Source organism: Engystomops pustulosus, chromosome 7, assembly GCF_040894005.1.
Source record: "Engystomops pustulosus chromosome 7, aEngPut4.maternal, whole genome shotgun sequence".
Lineage (NCBI taxonomy): Eukaryota > Metazoa > Chordata > Amphibia > Anura > Leptodactylidae > Engystomops > Engystomops pustulosus.
Genome location: NC_092417.1, coordinates 113,157,046 through 113,184,214, shown reverse-complemented (window position 1 = coordinate 113,184,214; position 27,169 = coordinate 113,157,046). Strand labels below are relative to the sequence as shown.

Here is a 27,169-nt window from a genome sequence, read left to right as displayed (position 1 = left end):
GATATGTGCTTCGCTGTTAGCAAAGAATGTAAGGAAGTTCCATTGTGTGACCTAATCCTTATTTTTGCTGTTTCAGTATATACCTTTTTGTGAAAATACAATAAAAGACGACACATAATAAAAAAGAATTCCTGTCTACCATTTGGAGAGCCATTAATGTATCACTTGAATTGTGTAAGCCACTGCACTGTAATTTCACCACTACAGCAGGAAAGCCAAGTTAGGCTTATTTTTATTGTTTTCACAAGCTTTTGTTTTTTAATTTAGATTGACAGCCCATTTAACAATGAGGTTCAAAATTTGCATTTAGCATCAGGTTACAACTGTTGAACAAGTTTATCCACCTATGCAAAATGTTAATTGCAAATGCACAAAACTAGAACTCGGCTGCAGTTGGATTCTCATTTCTCGTCACAATGTCAGTACAAAGCCTTCTACTCATTGTGTGTGCGTTAGGTGAGTAAATCTGTATTTTACCTTAATATTTAGTGACAGTTGCTATAATTCAAATTATTTGAGTGTGGGTGAATATGGTAAATGCTAAATTGTTTCTGACAAGAGCTATATATACTGTTTAGCTTTATAGAGACCCAGTCAGGGTGGTCTGTCCGGTCAATAAAACAATCTAGCTGAAAATACTAAAGGAAGATTGTCACTAGCCCTTTCACAGTGATAACTCTTTTAAACTTCTAGCTTTATCGGAATATACCAAAAGCTGTAAAACACTGAGGTACGTAGCGGTCTGACCGACCGGTCCGGGGAAGCGACGACTGCAACATCAAGCCCGGCAGTCACCGTCGGCATCTGGTGTGGGAGAGATGGTCCCCGAGAGAAGCTGAAGAGAGGGGAGTGCCTAGGACTGCACCCTCATGAATATTTCGGACCGCTGTATGCTATGTATGTCGGTCAGACCACTACATAACTCAGCGTTTCACAACCTTATGGTATGTTTTGATAAAGTTAGAAATTTAACAGTTCTGGTTAGCCAATAAAGGTAACATTCCTTAAGCACATTTGAAGTTTTTACACAAAAGATATTACATTACATTTTTTTGTTTTCTTGCCTAACATGGTACTTCTACAATTTTCTCAACTTCCCCAAGCACAGACATAGTCAGTGGATTTGATGGGTAGGACAGGGTTGTTTAGCTCCTTGGATACCATAGTGAATAGATAGCTTTCAGCAATGTGATTGCAAGGGTGGAGTGGGTTTCTGACCTGTATGATGCTTTAATCTTTCAACTGGCTCTATAGACTATTGAGGTCAGTTGTATTTCCATTGTGTCTGTTAATTTGCGTTGACCACTAGTCGCTTTGCTCTCATGGAAACAAAAGGGTGACCTAGCGTGTGACCCTAGTGATGCTCTGGTCATGTGACCAGAAATGAAACATGTGTTGTGAGTAGTGTTTTTTTCTCCATACGTGCTGTGGGGTTGAAAAATACCACACCTTTCAGTATGTGTCAGCCCTGTGAATGAGGACAGGATTGGCAGAGTTGACTCCACCACAAGTGATGGGAAGGAAGTTTACTATATAATCTTGGCATCTTGAAGCTTTTCCTGCTGCTAATATCAATGCACAAATCTAAGCTGTCCTTAGTTACATTACTGAAAACAGAACTATCTAGAAATGTGTAGGGTATTATAGATGTCAGCATATGATAGAAAGTGATAGAGTGATGTCCCTCTTCTGACTAGAATTAAGCTAGCTAGGGAAAGGTGTCTTCAGCCAGGTCTCCAAGACTATCTATTTAGTGCATCTACCAGATATCTCATTAGTCACTACTACAATAGATAATAACAGGTCCTTGTATACAGTGCCTTTATATGGCAGTAGTATGACATTGGGTGAAATTTTGGTTCTTTGTTTTGGCTGTGAAATACATGTTACAGTTAATCCAGCTCATTACACTGTATCCTAAGATTCTGTAAATTTGGCTGTAAGTTTTATCAATTGTATCATCAGTAAAGTTTATTCCCACATTTACTTTACATGGTTATCATTCTCTTCCCTCTTTTTTCTCTTCAAAGGTTTATGTCACTGTGATAATTGCAGCTACACAGCATTGGAAAAACATTTGAATCTGGATAATCAGAGTCAAGATATACGTCCAGTATCTGACTGGAACAACATAACCTATGTGTTCATTTCAATGACTCTGTACACAGTTATCAATTTGGTGAGTCCTTCCGGGCTGAGTCTGTATTTTCTTCTTTTTTTGTTTTGGTCTCTTAATATTCATTTTAGCAGACATGTTTGCAATAAACATGAAAAGAACATCTTCAGGACATATAAAGTTCACAAGCTGGTTTATTGATATAACTGGCGTATATTTATCTGTTTATGAAGCAAACATCAAAATGCCAGCTTTCAGACATATTTCTGTTTGGTACAACAAAAGGGTACAACAGTTTTTTGGTGTAAAATTAACCAACCAATACAAGGTGTAAATTTAATATAGAGAACCTTCCCCACTTACAGACAAAAGGGGTAGATTTATCAAACAGTTTGTAATACAATTTTAGATCAATTTGCACCAAAAAACTGTATAAAACACCTAGCAGCAGATTTTTATTAAATATTTTTATCACATAGTGTAAGACACTTTTGCGACTGTGTCATATATTGAATTTCAATTCATATATAGAATTTTTTGGGCCTTGGGGCAGTATTTATAATTGCTATAGTCCACCTGCCTATTTAAGTACAATTAAAATATATACATCTAAAATATAACTTTTAATATATATAGATTAAAACAATAATACAGGATATAGAACTCATAATACAGCAATCCTCTGTGTACAACACACAAGGTGACAGGGTACAATCTCTAAGTGGATGGTAGCAAAACTAGTATGCTTAGAATAAATAAATGCTTAGATCTTACCCATCCAGCTGTAAGAAAAAGAGAGGGAGGGGAGGGTATATGAAAGGTCCATCCAGGTCAGGATTCAGATGTCAGAACTACCCTTGGTATACCCTAATTTCAACTCACCCTAACACCCCAATATTAGTTTATAATGGTTGTCACGGGTGCTCCCGCGACCCATAACGCTGGTCGCAGGCTCACCCATGCTCCTCGGTACCTGCTGGCACGGCGCTGGCTATACTCACTCGTCCCTGCTCTGGATCCCCGTCCATAGCCCATGCACACGCGTCCCCGTCACCTAGTGCGCGCACACGCCGGCTTCTAGAAATTTAGAAGGCTAGCGCACCGTTAATTGGTGCTGGCCATTTCCCATAAGGCTATTTACACCTGCCTCTCCCATCACACCCTGCCGGATCTTCGGGCATTGTGCCTTAGAGAAAGCTTTGTCTGATGCCCTGTGCTGTTATGGAGATTTCCTGTTATGCCCCCGGTTCTGTTTCTGACTACGCTCCTCCACCACCTGCCTTGACCTATTGCTATATCCCCGACTCTGATCCTGTGCTGCCTGTCCTGACCTCCTGCCTGTTCCCTACTACGAGATTGCTTGTCATTCCTGTACGTGGAACGACCTGGTGGTACCACGCTGCAGCAAGTCCAACCCGCTTTGCGGCGGACTCTGGCGAAAACTGGGTACCAGGTGCCATCGTCCTCGGTGGTTCAGAGGATCCACTACTTTTGATCCTAACAGTAAGATCCGGCCATGGATCCCGCAGAGGTTCCACAACCTAACCTGGCTAATCTTACCACCATCGTGGCTCAACAGTCTCAGCAGATTGCTGTTCAAGGTCAGCAGCTAGGTCAAGTCACCGCCATGTTGCAGCCATTGATGGCAACCCGGCCAAAGTGTCAAGCTCCTGTGGCTCCTCCTGCTACTCTGGTTAGCCCATCTGCTGCTGAACCCAGGCTGAGGCTCTCCATGCTGATGAAGCTGGGACCCCAAGCTGTGCAAGGGCTTCATTACTCAGCGCTCCTTGCACATAGAACTCATGCCGTCTCAGTTTGTCACCGAGCGTTCCAAGGTGGCTTTTATCATCAGCTTCCTTTCCAGGAAGGCCGTGGCCTGGGATAACCCTCTATGGGCAGGGGCAATCCGGTCACTGCTACTCACACAGCATTCCTGGCGGAATTTCTGTCCATATTTGAGAAACCTGCTTGAGCCTCCTCTGCTGAGACTGCGTTGCTGAACCTGCATCAAGGTGACTCATATGTGGGAGAGTATGCAGTTCAGTTCTGCAGTTCAGGAATGATGCAGCTCTGATCGTCACCTTTTAAAAAGGTCTCTCTGCTCAGGTCAAAGACGCTTTGGCTCATGACCTGCCATGCACTCTGAGTGGTTTCATCACACTGGCCACTCGGATTGACGTACGCTTTAAGGAGTGCACCAATTGCCTACGCTTCAAGCACCCTCAAGCTTGAGTTAGACGTTTTCCCCACTTGGCACATGCCTTCCAAAAGTCGCTCCAGCCTTCACCTGAGGAACCTATGCAGGTGGACAGAACCTGACACTCCCTCCAGGAGCGTTCCAGACAACATCAGGAGAACCTCTGTCTGTATTGTGCCAGCCTAGAGGACTTCATTGGGACTTGCTCTTTCTGTCCCCACCGTCCGGGAAATTCCAGCACCTAGGGTTCTTGGGAGAAGCGTCCATAGATGTGAGCAAAGCTTTTCCATGCCTGACTATTCCTGTGCTCCTCAGCGTATGACTCCGGTTCTGCGGGGAACTTTGTGGATGCCGCTTTGGTCTCCCAGCACCACATCCCTGTGGTCCTTCTAGAGAAGCCTTTGGTCATATCCTTGGTTAGCGGACATATCCTCTCAGATCCGCTCAGGTATTGCACTGAGCCAATTTCCATGCAAGTCCTGCATTGGGAGAGACTCTCCTTCTTCGTGCTGCCACCCTCTACCTTGTTCCTCCTGCTGGGCAGAGTGCCAGCCAGAGTGACAGTCTCGCTATATGGTAGCGCCTATATGGATGCATCTTCCGTAGGTGCACGGGCTGTGTTCACCCAGAAAGGGCCTAAGGGCCGAGCACTCACGTGTGGCTTCTTTTCTAAAACCTTTTCTCCTGTAAAGATTACTCTATTGGGGATAGAGAACTTTTGGCCATCAAACTTGCCCTAGAAGAATGGCGTTATCTTTTGGAGGGAGCTTGCCGTCCATTGTGCCGTTCCATTTAGATGCATTCTCAGCTCTAGTTATCACAAAGATTTTATTTACTATTCAACAAAGTTTTTGGGGATTATTCTTGAATTTATATTTAACTCCTTAAGGACAAAGCCACAATTTTTTAAAATCTGCCCTGTGTCTCTATAAGTGGTTATTAGCTTCAAATACTTTAAGATATGCAGGTAATTTTGAGAATGCTTTTCATCACACATTGTACTTCAAATTAGTGGAAAGATTTGGATGATATATTTTGTGTTTAATTTTGATAAAAAAATGAAAATTTAGCACAAATTTTTAAAAATTCTCAATTTTCACGCAGATAGTCATACCACCAAAAACACTTCATAACTAACATTTCCCTAATGTCTGCATTATGTTGGCATGGTTTTTTATGCATCCTCTCATTTTTCTAGGATATTATAGAGCTTATAATTGTAAGTGCAATTTTTCACATTTTAATGGAAAACACCTAAAACCTATATTTACAGGCAACTGCTCAGTTTTTAAGTGACTTTGGGGGGGGGGGGGGGTAAAACCCCATAAATCATCCCAATATAGAAACTACACCACTCAATATATGAAAAACCAACTTTAACCGGTTAAGGACTGGGCCCTTTCCTGTTTTTTCATTTCCATTTTCTATTTTTACACGTAAAGAGCTGTGTGATGGCTTGTTTTTTGCGTAACAAATTGCACTTCATAATGGTGGCATTGAATATCCCTGCCGTGTACTGGGAAGCAGAAAAAAATTCCAAAAGCAGTGAAAATGGTGAAAAAACGCATTTGCGCCTTTTTCTTGTGGGCTTGGATTTTACGGCTTTACTTCACACCCCAAATGACGAATCTACTTTATTCTTTGGGTCAATACGATTACGCAGATACCAAATTTGTATAGGTTTTATAATGTTTTCATACATTTACAAAAATTAAAACCTCCTGTACAAATTTTTTTTTTATTTTGCCTTCTTCTTGCGCTAATAACTTTTTATACTTTGTTGTACGGAGCTGTGGGTGTTGTCATTTTTTGCAACTTTTGATGATGTTTTCAATTATATTATTTTCAGGACTTTACGAAATTTTGATCTCTTTTTATTGAAATTTTTATTTTTTTTTAAATGGCAAAAAAGTGCCATTTTTGACTTTGGTCGCGATTTTCCGTTACGGGGTTAAACGCAGAGAAAAACCGTTAGTATATTTTGATAGATCGGCATTTTCGGATGCGGCAATACCTAATGTGTTTAAGACTTTTACTGTTTATTTAGATTTATATTAGTTCTCGGGAAAAGGGGGTGATTTAAAGTTTTAGGGTTTTTTTTTAATTTTTATTTTTACTATTTTTCAGACTCCCTAGGGTACTTTAACCCTGGGTTGTCTGATCGATCCTACCATATACTGCCATACTACAGTAATGAATTGGCTGAAACAAAGTAGCCTCGGGTCTTTGGAACACAAAGTAACAATTTTAAATTTACATTTTTATATCTGATGGGTCAGGGGAACTTAGTTTATTATTTTATTTTTATTTTACATTTTTTTTAAAAACCTGAACGAGTAATCATTTGATCACTTGTTCATTGTAATATTCTTCAATACCAATGTATTGCAGCATATTTCATAGTCAGCCTATGCATTCTGCAAAGGCTTACAGGAGCACAGTGAGCTGTAAGCATGATCTTATAAGCATTTAATGTCAGTAGCTATGGAGATCCTTTATAGGACCCCAGGGCTGCCATGGAAGTGGTCGGCACCTCCATGCCTTGCATGACTTGCTGGGTAAGTACTCGATACTGGGATTGATTTTACTACCGGTTATTCTAGTTATTTTGTCAAAAAATATTCCCAAAAATGTTTCTATTACGCCAGCAATCCACACCCTCTCAACACATACGTTTGATATATTTTAGATAATCTAGAAGGTGAGTGGTAACAGCCTACTTGATATTTCCTCAATGTCTCTATATGATTAGTATACAGTATATAGCAAGTTTAAATAATGAATATTCAGGTCTTCTCCAATCTTGAATGCTAAATCTTTTATTAAGATAACCTTCCCATTCTATCATATAACTCAATTTATATTTAGTTTTGGTTGCCATAAATTCTAAGTATATAATGGAAATACCCTTTTGAGGCAGCTTTATCTGATTGTAAAAAAGCTGTGTCTACATTAATAGCATATCTTATTCTTAATTATTTCCAGTATCTTAAGTGATCTTAAACATTTTCTCATCTGAAGATATTGGAAACTAAATCTTCAGGTAGAAATAATGGTTTTGGTAATATGACTTTTTTATATATGTTTTCAGTTTAAATAGGGTGTTGATTAGAAGAGCTTGAATTGATATACCTTTGTTTACTAATCCCAATTTCTGGGTTAATCTGAATCCCAAGGCTCTTTAACTGAATCCAATATGGATGCCAGCCAATAGTGGTCATATGATGGAACGACCATTCAATCCTAAGCTAAGGGTTTATATAGAAATGTTTTTGATACTTTTGTTCTATCTTTTTTCCAGATAAAGTTCAAAGTTGTGTTTTATAAATGTTTGATTGTTTGTTTGGTAAACTGAAGTAGGATAGATCTTAAATTGTATTATAGGCAATATAGTCATTCAGAATCCCTAAACATCTATGCACTAACATTTTAACAATTTGTGTTTGTTTATTTTCAGGATACCAACTTGCAGAGTCTCACCTCCTATGTTTGGTTCTCCATGGTATGGTGGCAAAACCACATTATCACATAAAAGGGGTTTAGAACAATTATGAGACAATATAGTAGATATAAAAAAAATTCTTGAGACACTAGCTATCTAGTTTCCAAAAAAATAAGACACTAGTCCATAGTGTTGAGCAAACCTGTTGAAGTTAAACTTCGATGAGTTTGTGTGAACTTAAATAAAAAGTTTTAGTTGGGTACCCAGACCTAACCCAAATTTAAATCCAAAATCCTGAACCTTCTGACGAAAAATTGCTGTAAAATAGGCATAGTGAGGGGTAGATGGGTGAAAATGTATTTAAAATAATAACATAAGATAAAAAAAGAAAGATATTTAAAAAACCCCAAAAACTATAAAATAGTGTTAATGTCACTGTGCTCTAAGACTGTTTGGACCTAACCCACTCTATTCGTAGGAGAGGAGGGTGCTAAAAGGACTGTTAAAAATTTTAAGAATCGTGTGAAGAATTGTATATTGTGTATTCCCATATTACCTTATAGCCCATGACAAAAACTGTAAGTGAAAAAAATGTAAAATGAAGAAACCAGTAAATCAGGTACTTGGCTGTGGTGCCGTTGCTGTTAGTGGCGATGGAACTGGTGCTGCAGAAAGAGGATGTATCACATCTGTGCTGACCAGATGCAAACTACACGTAAATGTAAACACAAATGCACCACAAACGCTGACTAAACGCAAATATCACATGAATGAAATGCAACACGAACACCAAACAAACGCCATGTCAAAGTAAAGGTGACTTAAACACCACGTAAACGGAATCACCACGAGAATGGAAATGCAATGCAATAGCCACATGCATGCAAACGCCACATGAACGCAAATTCAATGCAAACACCACATCCACACAAATGTACCACAAACACCAAGTGAACACAAATGCAATGTAAACGTGACACAAACACCATGTAGACAGAAAAACTGCATGAACGCAAATGCACTGCAATAGCTGTGTAAAAACACAAACGCCACATGAACGCAAATGCAACGCAAGCGGTGCATAGATGCAAGCGCCATGTAATCACATATGCCACATAACCTTGAATGCAATGCAAACATGACACAAATGGTACGTAAACAGAAATGACACATAAACGTAAATACTACATGAACACAAACGACACTCTAACACTAACGCCACACAGGTGCCATGTGAACCCAGTTGCAACATAAGCGCAAATAAACACGGCACAAAAAAGTATGTAAGTGCAAATGCCAAGTAAACACAAATGCGATATTAGTGCAAAAGATGTAAGAGTAAATGTAAACATCATAATTGGGCAAATGTAATGTAAATACCATTACATCATGTTCATGTTTACATTACTTGAAGTAACATTGCATTTTGTGTCTGCTTTCACATCAGGTTTACATCATGTTGTCATTTTCATTTAAATGTCGTTATATTATATCACATTATATTACATCACACATATTAGCGGAATGTGTTTGAACATCACAGCTCACTACTGCTCATAATAGCTTCTCTGACATTGCCTGCCGCTGATTGGACAGTATGAGAAAAGATTAGCATAACACATGCCTCCAGCCCCTGCTACTCCTCACAGAACAGACATTATAATGGTCAGATACCGCAACTGATATCTCCGCAACCATAGGGGCCAGAAAGAAAATTCAAAGTGCCCCTGAATGGTATGCTAATCTCCACATGTGTGAGGTGGTAAAAGGTCCTCTTTAACTGTCCACTTGGTTAAGACAGAAGTTGCTAGGCTCAAATTAGGAACCAATATGGTGCATATACTTCCACCACCCAGGATTGCCGGACATCACTCCTGGTCTCTTGTTACCTCTTTATCTCCGGTCTCCATATCCAGCCAGTTCAGCACCTAGACCAGTGATGGCGAACCTATGGCACGGGTGCCTGAGGTGGCACTCTGGAACCTTTCTGTGGGCACCCAGGCTGTCCTCCAGGACAAAGTTCACCAGTCAGGACTTAAATCTTCCTGCAGTCCTAGACAGTTGAGATGCAGATCTTTTAAAGTGATGTATCCTTGACTTATTGGAACTGCCCCATGATTCTTCCTGTACAGAGAGATCCTGAAGAGAAGCTATAATGAGGTCTGAATTTTCTTTCCTGCTTTCAACTGTATTGGTGTCCTCAGGGGGTTGATACGATTGACTGTTGTGGAACAAAAGAGAGCAATTAGTTACTGTTTAATGGTCAAGTTGGCACTCGATGGTAAATAAGTAGGTTTTGGTTGAAGTTTGGTTGAAGTTAAAAGGTTCGCCATCACTGACCTAGACCATTGTTAAAACTGAACTGAAACTCATCTTTCTGAATTAAAAAAACACACTGCCCAAAGTAGGAAAAAATTCCTTCAGTCCCTCTAATATGGCAGTCAGCATTTAGTGGGTACCAAAAGTTTTCTCTTTGTTCTATTGCAGCCAATTGTAAGATCAAAAAGATTATTTTATTTAACGTACACCCTGCATCCTATCTTGACAGAAAAAAATGGAATATAAATATTAGAAAGTAGATATTTTTGCTAATTTATGAAACACGAAATACTGAAATATCACATGGTCAAGTATTCAGACCCTTTGCTATAACATTCATATTTAATTCACATTCTGTCAAATTTCCTTCTGATCCTCTTTATGGTTCTACTCCTTCATTGGAGTCCAGCTGCGTTTAAAGGAAACCTATCATAAGGAATCTACCATCAGAGGTAGATCTAATGGTAGATTCCTTCTGCTTGCCTCTGCCATAATTTGTAATTTAATAATCCTGGAACCTAACCTTACTTGTTAAAAACTTTATTTTAGTAATATGTAAATTAACCGCAGAGGATACTGTGTATGACCTGGCCAGGCACGGGGAGCTAAGGCTACTCCATGACCCAGTAGCCTCTGCAGTTAATTTACATATTACTAAAATAAAGTTTTTAACAAGTTAGGTTTCAGGACTATTAAATTACAGATTAGGTCAGAGGAAGGCAGGAGGAATCTACCATCAGGTCTACTTCTTATGATAGATTCTTCATGGTAGGTTTCCTTTAATTAAGATGATTAGACTTGATTAGGAAAGCAACACACCTGTTCTAAGAAACTGCCCAAAGAAGTCAAAGAGAGAACGGTGGCAAGCACAGATCTGTGCAAGGTCCCAATCTCAAAGTCCCTGCAGATCTCAAAGTCCCTAAGAGCACAATTGCCACCCTAATCCTTAAATGGGAAAAAAGAAATTCCTTGCCCTGGCAGTCCAGCCAATCTAATCAATCATGGTAGAAGAAGCTTGATGAGAGAAGTAAAGAAGAACCCCAATATCACTGAGGATGAGCTCAAGAGATGCAGTAGGGAAATAGGAGAAAATTCCACAAAGTCAACTCAAATCACTGAAGCCCATTATGGCACAGTGTGCCGAAGGAAGCCTCTCCTCAGTGCAAGACATATGAAAGCCTGCATATAGTTTGCAAAAAACACAAGGACTTGCAGACCATGAGAAATAATATTCTCTAGTCTGGTGAGATGAATATTGAAGTTTTTGTTGTTCATTTTAAGTGGTATATGTGGAGAAAACCAGGGACTTCTCATCACCTGCCAAATACAATCCCAACAGTGAAACATAGCGGTGGCAGAATCATGCTATGGGGGTGTTATTCAGCTGCAGGGACAGGACGTCTGGCTGCAATTGAAGGAAAAATGAACGCAGCCAAATACAGAGATATCCTGGATGAAAATCCAACAAAACGCCCTGGACCTCAGACAATGACCCTAAGCACACAGCTAAAGTAACAAAGCAATGGCTTCAGAACTCTGTGACCATTCTTGAATGACCCAGAGCTCTGACCAAAACCCAATTGAGCATGAAAATATCTGTCCACCAAGGTTGACCATCCAGGAGAGGATCCGCAAGGAAGAATGGCAGAGGAATTCCAAATCCAGATGTGAGTAAAGGGTTTGAATATTTATGACCATGTAATATTTAATTTCTGTTTTTTTCTGTCAAGAAGGGGTGCAGAATGTACATTAATAATTAAAAATCGTCTCTAATAAAGAGTGAAAAAATTTAAAGGGGTCGGAATACTTTCCGTACTCACTGTAAATCTCTGGATCAACAGAAACTATTGACAAAAACAGAAACTGTTTACAAAATCTTTTCAAATCTGCCCTCTGTCACTGTTAGTACTTATAGCTTTGGAACGCTGTAAGATATCCAGGGGATTTTGAGATTGTTTTCTCGTGACACATTTGAAAATTTGGATGATGTCTTTTGTGTTTAGAAAAAAAATGAAATTTGGCAAAAATTTGGAAAAATTCTTTATTTTCAAAGTTCTGAATTCTCTACTTTTGATGCAAATAAATTCATAACTTACTGTGGATGTAGGAGACTTGCAATATTATTGGACATGGTATACATTGCTTCTTATATGCAGTTGTCGTCTGGCAATAATTGCTTAAAGGGGTATTCCGGGAATATGAACGTCTGACACAAAAACCCATGATGATATCAATAAATGAATACAACAATACTCAATGTCATTAGTCACAAAATGGAGCTTCAATAGTTTAATTTTCTGATTTACAAAATTTATGGCCTCTTTAAAGTAGGTGGAGTTTATCATTAAGATGGCCGCCACTGTAAACTACAAGTTCCATGATCCTTTAGTTCTCAGTAACTCCTCCTCCCTCTTATGCTCTGCTCCCAGTGATAATATAACAGACTTTCTTGCTCTGTTACCATAGTAATAATGTGCAACTGACATCACCACAACACTGGCCACACTGGACGCACTGCAACCAACCGACTACAGCCAAAAATAGTAGTGATCACATGACCTGTCCAGACAGGTACATGACATGTGATGTTGACATGTGACCAGCGGCCATCTTCTTTCCTGCAACGGACCGCGCGGAGGAAATCTATGGACTGATTAAAGGGCCAGTAGCATTTTAATTCTTCATTACAGTCTATGTCAGCTGCATTTTCTGCTAAGGGGAGCAAAATTTTTAATAACAACTAATTACACATTAGCTTATATTTTGAGTACCCATTTGTATATGAATTATGCTGATTCCTGGAATACCCCTTTAAGCTGTATCTGCATTTGATGCCAGGACCAATGTTGTTATTTGTATATATGTATCTTCCTTTACAGTTATACCCACACTGTCCACCTGTTGTATGGTTATGTTTTTATGTGTATCTCTTTTAATGTTTTTTTTTTTAACCAGGATAATTTCATGTGATATTTTGCCAATTACGATGGAATTCTTTCAATAAATTGTTACATATATGAAAATATTTCTTGCTCTAATGGAGGTTTGAATAGGCATTGTACTGTTTTTTTCCAGTCCTCCCGATAAGGTGGCATGTGGAATTCCACTTTACATAGGTTAGAAAGGGTGTTGGAGCAGCTGAAGGCAATAGATGACTTTAAGTTTAGGTATTCCCAGGTTAGTCAAAGCGCTGACCAGAGACCAACAGCACTTCACCACCAATTAGTGGGCCTCGATGAGGGATATTTGTGCAGTGCTTCGAATATGGTCAATGCCAATGATGTCCTTGTCAGTGCTACCATCCCTATCTTTTGCCTGCTAAAATAAAAACTTAAGGCCATTATGGAGGTTGTAATGGTCGCTCAGGAGGAAGCAAAGGGAAGAGGTTTCTGGTCTGCACATGGTCCAGCAACCAACCATGCATGCCAACAGCCTCCAGGTACTCCACCATTCCTTCGGGGACAGTTTTGTAGGAGGAGGAGGAAAAGGAATGTATCTTACAGCAGGGTGGCAAGCTCATGAGTGTCACTGGAGCATGGCTGGTGGATGCAGAGGAGAAGGAGAATCTCCCACTGAGGACATCTTGTCCTTGCCCCTTGGTAGCTTGGCTCACGACACAACCACAACATGCACTAGTGCATATGCAACAAACACCAGGTTGCCTGCTTAGTCAACAATGCCAATTACTGGATGGCCACCCTGCTGTTTTTTTTGCTATAAGGATAATATAGCATTCTTGATACCACCACTAAAGCATTATAGAACAATGAGAGAGTACAAGCGCAGTACTACTGGAGTTCCTGGGTTGGTAAATTGGACACGTGGCCACAGCTTGCCCTCTAAGCCTTGGAGGTGCTGGCATGCCCTGCTGCACGTGTTCATCACAACAAGAGGATCCACCTATCCACAGACAACCTGGACATCCTTATGTTTATTGTACCAGGGCACTAGACTGTGCTAGTACCTGAGTGAGTGTTAAAAGTGTTGTTTACCTCATCCTCTGTCTCTTTCACCGCCACATCCACCTCCAACCTCTCCTTCTCCTCTTTATTTGTCTTTAATATTTGTATTTATTTTATCTTATTCCTTTAAGTATTTTACATAGCAGGGCATTTTTTGCAGGGCAATTGCCCTATTTAGTGATGAGCAGGCCTGAACTGCACCTGGATATCCATAATGTCTTTTAATGCAGTGTGTGGAATGGCATGGTTATACCCATAGTCACCAGATAATAAGTCATAGTCACCAGTCATAAGATAAAATAATTTCCTTAATTCCACCACTGGAGAGCAATGAAAAAAATAGAATAAAAGTGCACTCTTGTGGTGGAGTTTCCATCTGACATTAAGGGTTCAGTGGCAGGATGAGGCCAAGGCTTGGAAGGTTTACCAGTGACTCAACTTCGTTTGACCTCTGCATTCTGACAGAGCTAATGTGGACTATAAAAATATGCAAACCCTGGTGCCTGCTTGAGCCAGAGGGCTTTGTTGTCCTCTCCATGCCACACCAACTCCATTACCACCAGCAGATGCAGCACCACGGCTGCTTTCTTACTTTTAACATATCTGCAGTTCTTCACACAGCTCTATTAGAGGGTTTGATTATAGAAATGCAAGTTACAACCACTCCATTATAGGATGGTATGCATAAACATATGCAACTACAATAGGATGGTAATCTTATAAAGATGCAGTTGCAGTCACTGCTGCCCTCTAGGATGGTACACATTTACAGATGCAGTTATAGTCACAGCCCTGAAAAGAACAATTATTTAAAATTTCTAGCGGCTCCCCAATATAATAGCCTTGGATCCCTACATAGCTACATCCCTACATGGCAATTTTTAAATCTTCTCCTATCTAGCTCTCCCTATCTTCAGCCTCTCCTTGGCTATTTCCTGTCTGTAATGGCACCCACCTGGCCAATCACAGCCATCCCCATGGCAATGGTTTTAATGGGCTAAAAACTGACTGATGGGCTGTTCAGCCCATCAACCAGCTTTTCCTGTTGACCCTAATCCAAACTCCTTGAAGAAATTATAGTCTGGATTCTAGATGTGAACCCCGGACTATATTTGGCATGGACCATGGCATAGGCCCGAATAGTATGATACGCTCATCAGTACTAGTCAGTGTTTTACTGGCTTAAATATAGGTTTCATTCGCCATTAGGAGACTTCCACATTAAAGAGATCTTATAGGTAGATTCATACCACCCTAACCACATAGCATACACTCAGCCACCCATAGTACAAAGAAAAGATAGTTTTATCAGGTGCATCTCCTAGTGATTTCACTCTGCTATCTATCTATTTTCCTAAATGACAGATCTCTTCCAAATAATATAGAATACTATTTAGAATAAATACCACTGGACCATCCATAATGCAGCCCTATAATTGCTAGCACCCTTTTATCTGGGCCACCCAGTCCTGATTTTGTTTCTCTAACCTGAATGTTTCAATCTTCCTTTATATACCATTCACCATGGCTTGTCTAAATTTATTACCATAAAATTTTCTCTTTTTAGGAATGGAAGAATGAATTTATCCAATGGGACCCAAATATGTTTTGCAATATTACACATTTTTTCTATAAACCTAATAAATTATGGGCACCGGACATCTATATTGTTGAAATGTAAGTTTTTTTAATGCACAAAAATACTGAAAGGACATCTACCATCAGATACCAACGAAATATTGAGAGAACAAAATATCACGAGAGCCAGGTGATGTCACCAGCTTTCTGCACATGTATGGACGGGAGGCAAGAGGAGAGCAGTGAATAAATTAATAGACTTTTTTATATTTGAAAGCCCTTTTTTCTTCTAAATGTATCTGTTACTGTCTAAACGTCACTTTTGTTCAATAAGATGATTGATGCACTCTGAAGTCATTGTTATTAGTTATATCTAACTCCATTCTTTAACAATTGTATTATACATAGGACAGAGGCAGATGATAAAAATCCTGTTATCCCTTTCTATGGTATTAATAATGATGGATTGATTTCATTTGGAAAACCCATAAGAATTGCTAGTACCTGCAACCTAGATGTCTACTTTTTTCCGTTTGACACTCAGCATTGCAACATAACTGTTATAAATTATTTTGAAGAGGGTAAGTTTATAGATTTCCCTTTATGGTTCAACATCAAACTTTATTGATTGTTGCATAGCATGACAACATATGATAGATCATTGTTCCTTTAGCAACATTCATATTTGCGTATACACTTTACAACTTTACAATATCGGCATATGCGTACATATGAATTGGTATACCTTACAATTAGAATGAGAAGTAAGTTTTATAACAGTAACAAGTAACAAAATGACAGTGAGACCCGTCAACAACATCTAAAGGAACTTGAAGCTGGGTCACAGACACGAGACAAGACAGAACACAGAAGGGGTGGTGGGGTTAAGGAAGAGGAGGGGAAGGGAAGGGAAGGGTGGTACGGGGAATAGATTTCCCTTTATTCAAAAATTTACAGGTGAACCAGTAATGTCATATTTATGAATATTTATTATGAATATTTATTAATAGTGGCTTATAGCTGACCTGTAAACAAATGTGAACTTCCTAGAAACCCCTTCAAAGAGGCCTTTTCATAACAATGACTTTTTCTACTACCATTTGTCAATAAGATTACCCCCATTATATTTTCCCTTATTCTCGACAACTGGTTCTCTGACTGACTTGATTTAAAAGTATAAGTGTAATGGGGCCGATGTATCAAGCTGTCTGAAAGTCAGAGTATTTCTAGTTGCCCATGGCAACCAATCACAACTCCCCTTTAAAATATTCATGAGTGCTGGTAAAATGAAAGCTGAGCTTTGATTGGCTGCCATGGACAACTAGAAATATTCTGACTTTCAGACAGCTTGTTAAATTTTCCCCAATGTCCTGGGGCATGCTGGTAACTGGACCTCTAAATGTAGATAAATCCTAAATCTGGCGCACCATGTACACATCAAAGGCAAACTGCACAACTCAAACTGCACAATTTCGCATGTGTCTAAACCTGTTACAACCTTGAAGGAGAAGAAGAATTAGCATAATGGAACTGCCAATTCAGGTAATCCATGGCAAAACCTAATCAAACATTGTACAAGCAGTATGCAGATGAGACATAAGTTATATATTTTGAAAACTGTTTTCTAGCTTTATCAACAGATAAAAAGACAAGAACTTGCGACAAATGAGTGAAAGACAGAATAAAAACAAAATACGTGATCAGTACTAGGGAATGCCCACAGCCAAAACGCTGAATGCAAAAAAGGCTGTACTTTAGAAATACCGTAATTATTTCTAAATAAATATATATGAATAAATATTCTTATTTTATTGTGTATTTTGTTTGCAGGATCTTTATATCAAATACTAAAAAAATAAAAAAGAACTATATTGAATCATTTGATTTCTAACTTTTATCATTTTATATTACAGACATACAATTTACACCTAAATATAATTCCTCTTACATATATAAACAATCAAAAGATAGTTTTTTCAATATTGGGGAATGGAAGCTGTTAAATTTTAGTGTAACCAATTTACCAAATGGAGTTCGATATCAGGTATGCACCAGTTGTTCAAACTTGTACATGTTGTGGTTGTAATATTTCAATAGTGCTCACCTACGATATTATATGCTACCTGGAAAGGAGAGGATTAATTTAAACAAATTGTTAATGCGTCATTCATACCCCAAAAATGGAAAAAATGATTATAACTTTATAATTTAAAGGGGTGAAAATTAAAACAAATTAACCGCTTTACACATTTTGAAGTTTCATTTTTCATTTTCTGCCTTTTAAAGGCCAATTTTGTATTTTCCTGAGCCTTTTCTTTATGAGGCCTTTTTATCTGCAGGGCAAATTGTACTTGATTAAAATCAATATTTAATATTCCATGCAAAGTACTGGTAAGCTGGAAAAAATTTCCTAATTCAGTACAACTAATCAAAAACTCTTTCATTGTTTTGGTCAGTATGATCATGGATAATTTTTGTTATGTTTATGTGCTGGCAAAAATCTTGGGTTTTAGCTACAGACACCCCATACAGAGAGGGCAGCTGACATGTTTAGCTGTTCAACATCCAGTATGAGTAACCTGACAGACACAGGCAGCTAGTTTTATTAAGCAAACTCAATGATGTGCAAACAACCTCAGTGGACTTCTAGTAAAAGTAGTTAAGAGCCCCCGGTATATAGTGCCTTTGTCACGTCTGTGCCTGCTGTCTCCTCTAACCGTGCTGGCAGGATTAGGAGACACTGAGTTTTTCGTCATCCTGCAGTCTGTACTAGGTTCTATGGGTATCTGACCTGATGTCTGCCATTCCCCTCACTGATTCTGTCATGCAAGAGTTAAAGGGGTTATCTGGGTGTTAAAAATTACTTTGGGCCGGGCTGGGGTGGGCTATTTAAACATAATAAACATCTACTTACCTCTTCTGGCGCTGCTGATGTCCCACGCCGCGGTCCATCTCCTCTGTGTGCAGGTTTGATTACAAGGGCGCACAGGCCGGAAGTTTTCATCCGCCACCATCTCCCAGCGCTTACAACGCTGAGAGATAGGGACAGATGGGAGGAGCCGGACACATCGCAGACCGGAAGTTCCCTGTGCGTGGCTTCTGTGTCCCTGTAAACAAACAGAGGCACGGATCAAACAGGACATCGGCGGCGCCGGAGGAGGTAAGTACACCTTTATTATTTTTAAATATTAATTTTTAAAAAGTCATTTTTAACACTGTGGATCTGTAATTGCTTGCTCCTTCCACCTGTGGCAGGGTTTAGTTTCCCTAGTGTCCTGGTTAGCTTTGACTCCTTGCTGGTCAAATGTCTATCTTGCTGGTCACTAGCTTCTCTTGCATTCTCTAGTTCTGGTTTCTTATCTCTTGTCTGTGTCTTGACTACTCTATTTGGATTGTGATTTGTTTATTGTTATTCCCTGCTGTTGCCAACTCGGATTGTATACCTCACCTTATTGTGTTTGTTTGTCTGTATTTTTACATGTTCACACCTTACCCATGGAAGGAACGTCACCAAGTTATTGGCCTCTGTTTAGGGGGGACCCAATAAGTAGGTAGGGACAGATTGGGGGTCTCAGTGTCAGGGCTCAGTGTCCTTGTTTGTGTCCTGCGATTACAGCCTTTCTTTGGCCCAATGCACATGAACTTTTATGATGGCCACATGCTATCTATATGAATGGTAGCTTATATCCAGCCATCTGAGAAGTCATTATGAACTGGCACAGTATGGTGAGCACAACATGAGTCACTGTACCGTACCGCAGCCAGAAAAAAGATGGAGCATGTTTAATGTTTTACAGTACATACAGTGCATCTGTGTGGCTCCCTATGGAGAGGGGAGGGATAAGGAGCGTTCACCCCTTCTCCAGCCAGCCAAATGACATGCCCGGGGTTTGGCCCAGAAGAGCATAGGTTCATAAGAAAGGGGCCTAACATAGTATTGTCATGTATGGTATATACGTGCAGCATTTATTAGTTAATTAGACTAAATTACATGTTTACATTTTCTATGCATCAATATAGCAAAATATTTTGCTTCTCTTTTAGGTCACTATTAAAAGGAACGCCTCAGTACAAGTCATTGCCTTTATCGTCCCAATTTGCTTTTTGATTTTCCTGGATGTAATTGCCATGTTTATACATCTAGAAGATACACAAAGGCTTATGTTTAAAATCACAGTCGTACTCGGTTTTGCTTTACTTCTTGTTGTTCTGAACCAAGTTCTGGCTACATCTGAGAGCCCTCCGTTGTTGAGTATGTTCTCTGTCTGTAAACTCTTACATATCACATATTAATAGTAAAAAATGTGTATTTTTTTATTCAAATTAGATAGACCCACTGCAAATTATTGTTTGGAGTTCTTTTTGCCCATGGTACCATTATACACAAATGCGATGCACATTAATAATCATGTGGACCCATAGTTATAGTTAAATATGTATTTATAAAGAAAACGTACCTTATACTATAGCTAAATCCTCAGAGCAATGAGAGAAATAGTTTCTAGTGATTCTTAAAAATGTCAGAATTTTTCTGATTCCCACCACTCCTAACAAGTGAGTACCTTTAGTTTATGTACCCAATATGCTGATTAGTATATCTGCTGTCATAAGGGCAGTGATAGGTCATCTGCTTCAGTCCAGGAAACCCCAAATGACATCAGAGAAACTAAACTAATTATACAGAATGCTGAGAGTGTACCAAAGTACCAACCCCAACACAATTATACGGATAAAAACCAATGCAGTGGCCAGATGTGGATCAAGTTGAGCTTTCATGTAAATACATATTGTGGGTTATCTATCATACACCAGCGCAGCCTGATACTGCAAGAGGTTTGATGTATCATAAAATGGTCAAAAAATCTTTATGTACAAAAAATGAATATATCATGATCAAGTCACCTCCTCACAATGTCAGACTACAGAACCTAGATATAGACCCAGCCTGCTTCCCTTAAGCTGTTGTTTCTCTTATATTTCATAGAACACCATGATAATCCACAGTGCTGTCTATTGTATATTTTTATAGGTGTATTCTGTTGTACCTGTATGGCCATCATGGTGGCTAGCATTATGGGATCCATCGCAACTACCTACATGAACGATCTGTCTGACACAAACCAAGAAGTGCCAGGCTGGATTCATCTCTTGGTCATAAAATTTCTAGCTCGTGTGCTGTTTTTTAAAGTACCTCATAGACATGAAGTAAAAGTGGAGACAATAATAGAAGATGGTAAGTGGCTGATGCTATTCATGTTTAATTGGAAGCTTAGGATGACACACAGGGGGTCATTTATCTTAGGATTTTCTTTCTCTTATATTTGCAAATTTTTTGGGCACATTTGTAAATTTTCGCATAAATCTGTGACCTTTCCTCTCACCCCGCAAAGTTATCCATGCAGTTTTGTGTCCGATATTACTTTAAGATCCAGATGTGGACCTATGAAAAAGTCCAAATTTTGTCACAAATCGTGGTTAAAAAAGTCACAAATGAATGGCAGCCCTGCACAATCATTAGAAAAACTTTAGAGTTTGCTACGTTTTTGTGACTTTTATACGACTTTTTGATAAAGTCCCAAAACCCCACAGACTCAGAGATATTAATCTCTAAGGTAAATCAAAGTTGAAAAACCTGGCAAACCCAAAACACGCACAAATTTCATGACTCAGGATAGATAACCCACCATAGTGTGAATGCAGCCCAAGACCAAGTTCACAAGATGTAATTGAATTGCATTTTAAAATAGATTTACAGAGCATCCAAAGCATCTCCTCAGTGAACACCGATCATTAGAGCTAAATGCTTATGTTTGGTAAGTAGAAACAAGGGTTTTCCCATGTTGTGCTTGATATGCATTTCTATATGCAACTCAATCTCATTGTGTAAATAGAGACATAAGGAAAGACCTCTTATGAAATTAAATTTCCACCTCCCTCTAATAAAGTGGCCCCTCATCTCCTCCATAATTTGTGGCCCTTTGTATTGTGGCCGATCATCTCCTGCTTATATTGTGGCCTCCATCACCCTCCTTCACATTTATGACTTCTCATTTCCTCCTCATTTTGTGCTCCCTCACCTCCCCTCATATTGTAGCCCCTCATCTCCCCCCTCATATAATGACCCCTCATCTCTCCATCATCTTGTGGCCCATATTGTGCCCCTTTATTTTGCGGCCTGCCCACCGATTTGTGTCGCATGAAAGCCGGCGCAATTGCACCAAAATCCAATCATGTGTGACACAATGCCCTTCTAAATCCCTGTCCCGGCATAAATAAGCACCTATAACTGTCCCTGTCCCTTAGTAAATAAGCCCCTATAACTTACACATTACGCTTTAAGTAATCTTCAGGGTTTTTTTGTGACATGTTGGAAATCTGGAATCATTTAGCAAAAATTCACAATTTTCAGAATTTTAAATGTTCTGTCTTACCATTCATATTCAATACAATAAAGCTTTATTGATCCCTTAAGAAATTGTGGTGTACATGGATGGCTCCAGCATTTAGAGTACACAAAAGAAAAATCATAGACCATCAGAAACACAGATGATAACAGATGAAATAATGGTACAATATGGCTTGGGGGAGATGACTTTCGTTGGAGGGGCAAGTTGGGGTTATTAAGTTGGTTTGGCTGCTCCTTGAGTCCATTAGATTATTAGATTATTATTATTATTAACTAGAAATCGATGGCTCTTGGTATAAAGGAACTTTGAAACCTTGTTGTTCGGCAGCTGAGCTCCGTTGCTGAGCTCCGTTGCTGGATTAGTGCTTGGTGCAATGAGTGTATATAGGTTACTAACTGACATAAGCCATATGTCTGTTTTACCTTGGCATAATTTTTTATTTTATAAGGACATTTGAAGGCCAACAAATCAAACATTTTCAAAATGTTTCAGAAAATAAATAATTTCGAGAGCAATTTATTTTATAGATTGCTATCGAAACTATACAGAACAGCTTTTGGTATGCTTCTTTAACCCATTAAGCATTTGAAACAAAATGAAGTTTCTATTTTAATGTTTGACAGTGAAACGTTGTTGTGCAGTTTCACACACATATATGACAGTAAGTTTATTACCATGGGTACAACCAGGGGCACACCACCAATGAGGCGATCTGAGAAAATCGCCAAGGGCAGCATCTTGGGGCAGTTCCCCTCAACATCCCTGCTGATATTGTCGCATTTTGCCGCAAATTGCTTGCAAAAGCACAATGAATAGTGTGCATTAGCTGCTTTCCCCTACAGAACCTGAAATGACTTCATTCAGTTCCAGTTGCCTTTGGACAATTTTGCTATCTGAAGGCTACATGACCTCTGATGTCATGATCACATGACCTTCAGGACAAGGCAGTGTATACTGACAGTAAGGTGAGGGGGAAACATAATGGGCCCTAACTGAGTGAGTATCGGAGGGACATTGGGGGGGGCAACTGAATGATGAGAGGGATGAAGAAAATGGGGGCAGTATCTGAATGAGAAGGTTTAGACATGAGGGGGTAACCGAGTAAGGTGATGGGAAATATTAGGGGGCATGAAGGGGGGTAACTGAGTGAGGGGAAATACGAGGGGGCAACATGAGGGAGGGAGAGAATATGAGGGATAATTGAGTAAAGTGTGGGGAGCACACAGGGGACATATGTAGCAGATGAGATTGTGCTTCACTTATTACCAATACCTTGTGTTACTATACTATCATTGCTCCCCTGAAATAATCATAACAGAAAAAATGTTCAATTGTCTGAATCGCATCTTTTCATCACTCATAAAAAAATGGGATGAAATATGATTAAAAGGTCGTACAGTCCTCAGAATGATAGCAATAAAAAGTGTGGCATCCTAGGGGTCTCGGGGTCCCTTGTATCTCAATGAATGGAGAGGCAGGTTGAATATGCGTGCTGACGCTGCATTCATTGTACATGGCACTGATGGAGATAGCGGAGTACTTAGTTTGTCTATCACTGTCATAAAAATGAAAAGAGCAGCAAGGAGCATATGTGACCGGCTTCTCTGTTAATTTGGGGTACAACGGATCCCAGTTCTTGTGATCAATGGGTACCCCAATTGATTATTTTCACTAAGCATAATACATAACCATTTGACCATGGGGGTATCTTTCTATAATTCACCTCAGATATTAGAGAAGCTAGGTTCACTCTTGGTTACAACACTCTTGGTTATGTGGGCATAAACTGCTGCCTCAACTGGGTACCCTGCAATGTGATGGGTCCCTAAGATACTAGAACAGTGGAAACCTCAAAGAATTACCATATTTGTAAACTAAAACCCTCAAGGAATTTATTAAGGGGTATAGTGGGCATATTAGTTGACACATGTTACATTTATTCTGCAGAGAAGAAGACCATAAAAAGAGAAATGGTAGATTGGGTACACCAAATTCTGCAGTATGCTTTACTATCCTCTAGGTTGCCATAGAGGTGCATTCTTGGACTGTCAAATATTGTCTTTTTCGTTGAAAAAAATCCTAAAAGGAACAGCTCCCACAGCCCTTAGGCCACTCTTTGCAAGCTGGGTTTTAATTAATAGACTTCCAATGTTCAGAGCCAGTGCTCACTGGATTGCAGCCATGGAGACTTGCATGAAGATAGGAAAAAAACGGTTATAGCACCGGAAAAATTAAAACAATAACTTGCTTTATTGGTTACATCGTAAAATAAAGATTTTGGGCAAGAAAATTGTCAAATGCCCTTAATCATAGTGTGAATGGTAATCCTGTGGTGAACCCTGATGTACTCCCGCTCCATTTATACATTCCTCTCCCTGCTGCAGCTAGTTTTGCCCTAAATAATGTTATACATCTTTATTACCATACATACTCGAGTATAAGCCTAGCTTTCCAGCACAAAAAATGTGCTGAAAAACCAAACTCGGCTTATACTCGAGTAAAAAAACATAGGTTTTACTAGGTTTTTGTGGTAAAATTAGGGGACTCAGCTTATACTTGGGTCGGCTTATACTCAAGTATATACGGTAATTTACCATATTTATCATATGGAATGGGGTTGTAATTACTTTTTTATTACACCTCTTGGGGTGAATGCAAAAAAAAATATTCTGGAATAGCTTTTTTAACATTTTGTTTTGTTTTATACATTGTACAGCATAGATAATATATACAAGTTTTATGGGTCAAGAGGATAATGCGAGTATCCCATTTATATATCCTTTTAAGTTTGAGAAATTTTGCCGAAACTCATTTGGTGCGAGAAAGCTATTGTTTTTACATCATTTTCTAATAGGCGTAACATTTTTATTTTTCGTTTAGCTATTTTAGTCCGCATTTTTAGATACCTTCAAACCTTTTTCACTTCTCCATTAGCAAATGGGGCACATTTTAACAACTTTTCTAATCCAATCGCCCATTCTATAAAGTTTTTGTAAGCTGTCCAGCAAAGTACAAAAAAATGTCTAAAAATAAAAATAAATTGTAAATTCCCCAGTTTTTGGGTGGATCATGTGCCAGGATTCTGGTGCCTTGGTCTTATTAAATCTTCCACAATTAATATTATTGTTACATTACTTATATCTATTTTTTTTTTTCTTAGATAATAGTGGTTACACAGAAATTGGTTTGGTTTCTCACAGAGCAAGGGATCCATTATACACAGAAAACTCCTTGGAGGTAGAGCTACTGAAGATGCTACTGAAAGAAGTGCAAAATATTCACAAGAAATTGATTGACGCTAATGAAGATGATGAGGAAACAGACTGGCACACTGTTGCTCTAGTGGTTGATCGTCTATTCCTGATTTTTTACCTCATCACTATATTCATTTTATTTGTAACTGTGTTTACACTTTGGGCCCAAAACTGAAACATTATAGGTGATAAGTGGCTTATCCATGGGGTCACAAGAATGGAAGTACCATTGTTGTTGCTCCTTTCATGTGCCTGCTAATAATAACCAAACCCAGTAGTAGGATTCTCTTTGGGAGTAGCTTACTTGTTCAAATTCATACAGGGACATTGGACACCCATTTAGGTTTTTATTGGATCTCCACAATTGGTCAATTATCAGCTGCAATGCCTATAGAAGTTTAGAAATTGTTTCTTTTTTTTATAGATATCTAACATTTTTTAATAGTTGTTAATGATAGGATATGAACACATGTACAGGCGGTCCCCTACTTAAGAACACACGACTTACAGACGACCCCTAGTTACACATGGACCTCTGGATGTTGGTAATTTACTGTACTTTAGTCTTAGACTACAATAAACATCCATAACAATTTTCAAAGGTGTCTGATGTTAAGCTTTATTGTTAATCCTGGTTCTTATGACAATCCAACATTTTAAAAGCCAGTTGTCAAAAAGACCAAAAATATTGGCTGCAGTTACAATTATAAAATATACAGTTCTTACTTACATATGAATTCAACTTAAGAACAAACCTACAGAACATACCTTGTATGTAAACCGGGGACTTTCTGTATATTGGAGTAAATCACAATAGAAATTCATAAAAGGTGAATAGTACATTTTGAAAACAAAGGAAATATAACATTACTGTTATTCAAGAGTAAGAATAAAAGTATAAAAATATGTGAATTACAAAAGTACTTTGTTTCAACTCTTTAAAGTTAAGTAATAGTGTATGAATGCTGTGTTTTGAAAAAAACTAGGCCCTATGAAACTTAAAGGAAAACTACCGCTTAGTCATGAAGTAAACTAAATATACATACCTGCTCATAACAGGGCATATCTTCATTAATCTTCATACATCTGTATCCCGGTAAAAAAATATGCATATTAATGCCGGAGCACCTGAATGGCACACAGGCTGATGACGTTCAACGCTCTTTCATTCCCTAATTATGCACATCTACTGCTCTACTGCATGCAATTGTATTCATCAACTGCCTCCCACCTCTATTCCCCAAGAACCAGTGACATCACCGTCTCTCGGGAATCGTCACGTTTGCAAGCCGTCTGAAGCAGATGCTTCAATGGTTGAAGGACTACGCATTCGCAAAATTTCCCGAGATCCACAGACGGCATCGACTTGCGTCGGTCCACCTGTCTGACGTGTACAGGAGCAACCGCCGCTAATAAGCATATATTTAAAAGTTATTTTTTACCATTACATAAAAACTAGAGAAGATATGTCCCATTATGAGGAAGAAAAGCATGAGGGCTATGTATATTTAGTTTACTTTATGACTACCTACTACTAAGTGGTATTTTTCCTTTATTTTCTCTAGTATTATACTAGACCTTTGCATAGTACGAAATGCATTGTCGAAAAAATCTACCCTCCAGTCTACATATTTTTTAATAGTATAGTGCTTGTTTCAGGTAATATTATGTTTTTTATAATTAATCTCCTGAGCTCTTCTTTCTCCCCCCACTCTGAGCATGCCTACCTGCCTCCTGTACATGGCCATTCAGATGTACATTGGGTATCATATATGTTAGGCTTTTAGGCAACAATATAACAGGGCTGCTATTCTTTGCACTGGTCACTTTAACTGCTGCACGTACTTTATATACGCAGACTGTTCCCATTGTAGTTACATTTAGCACCATGCAA

The 27,169-nt window shown here is 38.9% G+C and overlaps 1 protein-coding gene across 1 annotated transcript; it reads left to right on the top strand.

Annotated features, from left to right (window-relative positions):
- Window positions 1–416: 416 nt before the first annotated feature.
- Window positions 417–27,169, top strand: LOC140070202 (5-hydroxytryptamine receptor 3A-like). The gene is made up of 9 exons (XM_072116551.1): window positions 417–456; window positions 2,031–2,179; window positions 7,771–7,815; window positions 15,604–15,713; window positions 16,023–16,195; window positions 17,528–17,658; window positions 19,659–19,866; window positions 20,644–20,847; window positions 25,182–27,169. The coding sequence occupies exons 1-9, from the start codon at window positions 417–419 to the stop codon at window positions 25,448–25,450; spliced, it is 1,329 nt and encodes a 442-aa protein (XP_071972652.1). The 3' UTR covers window positions 25,451–27,169.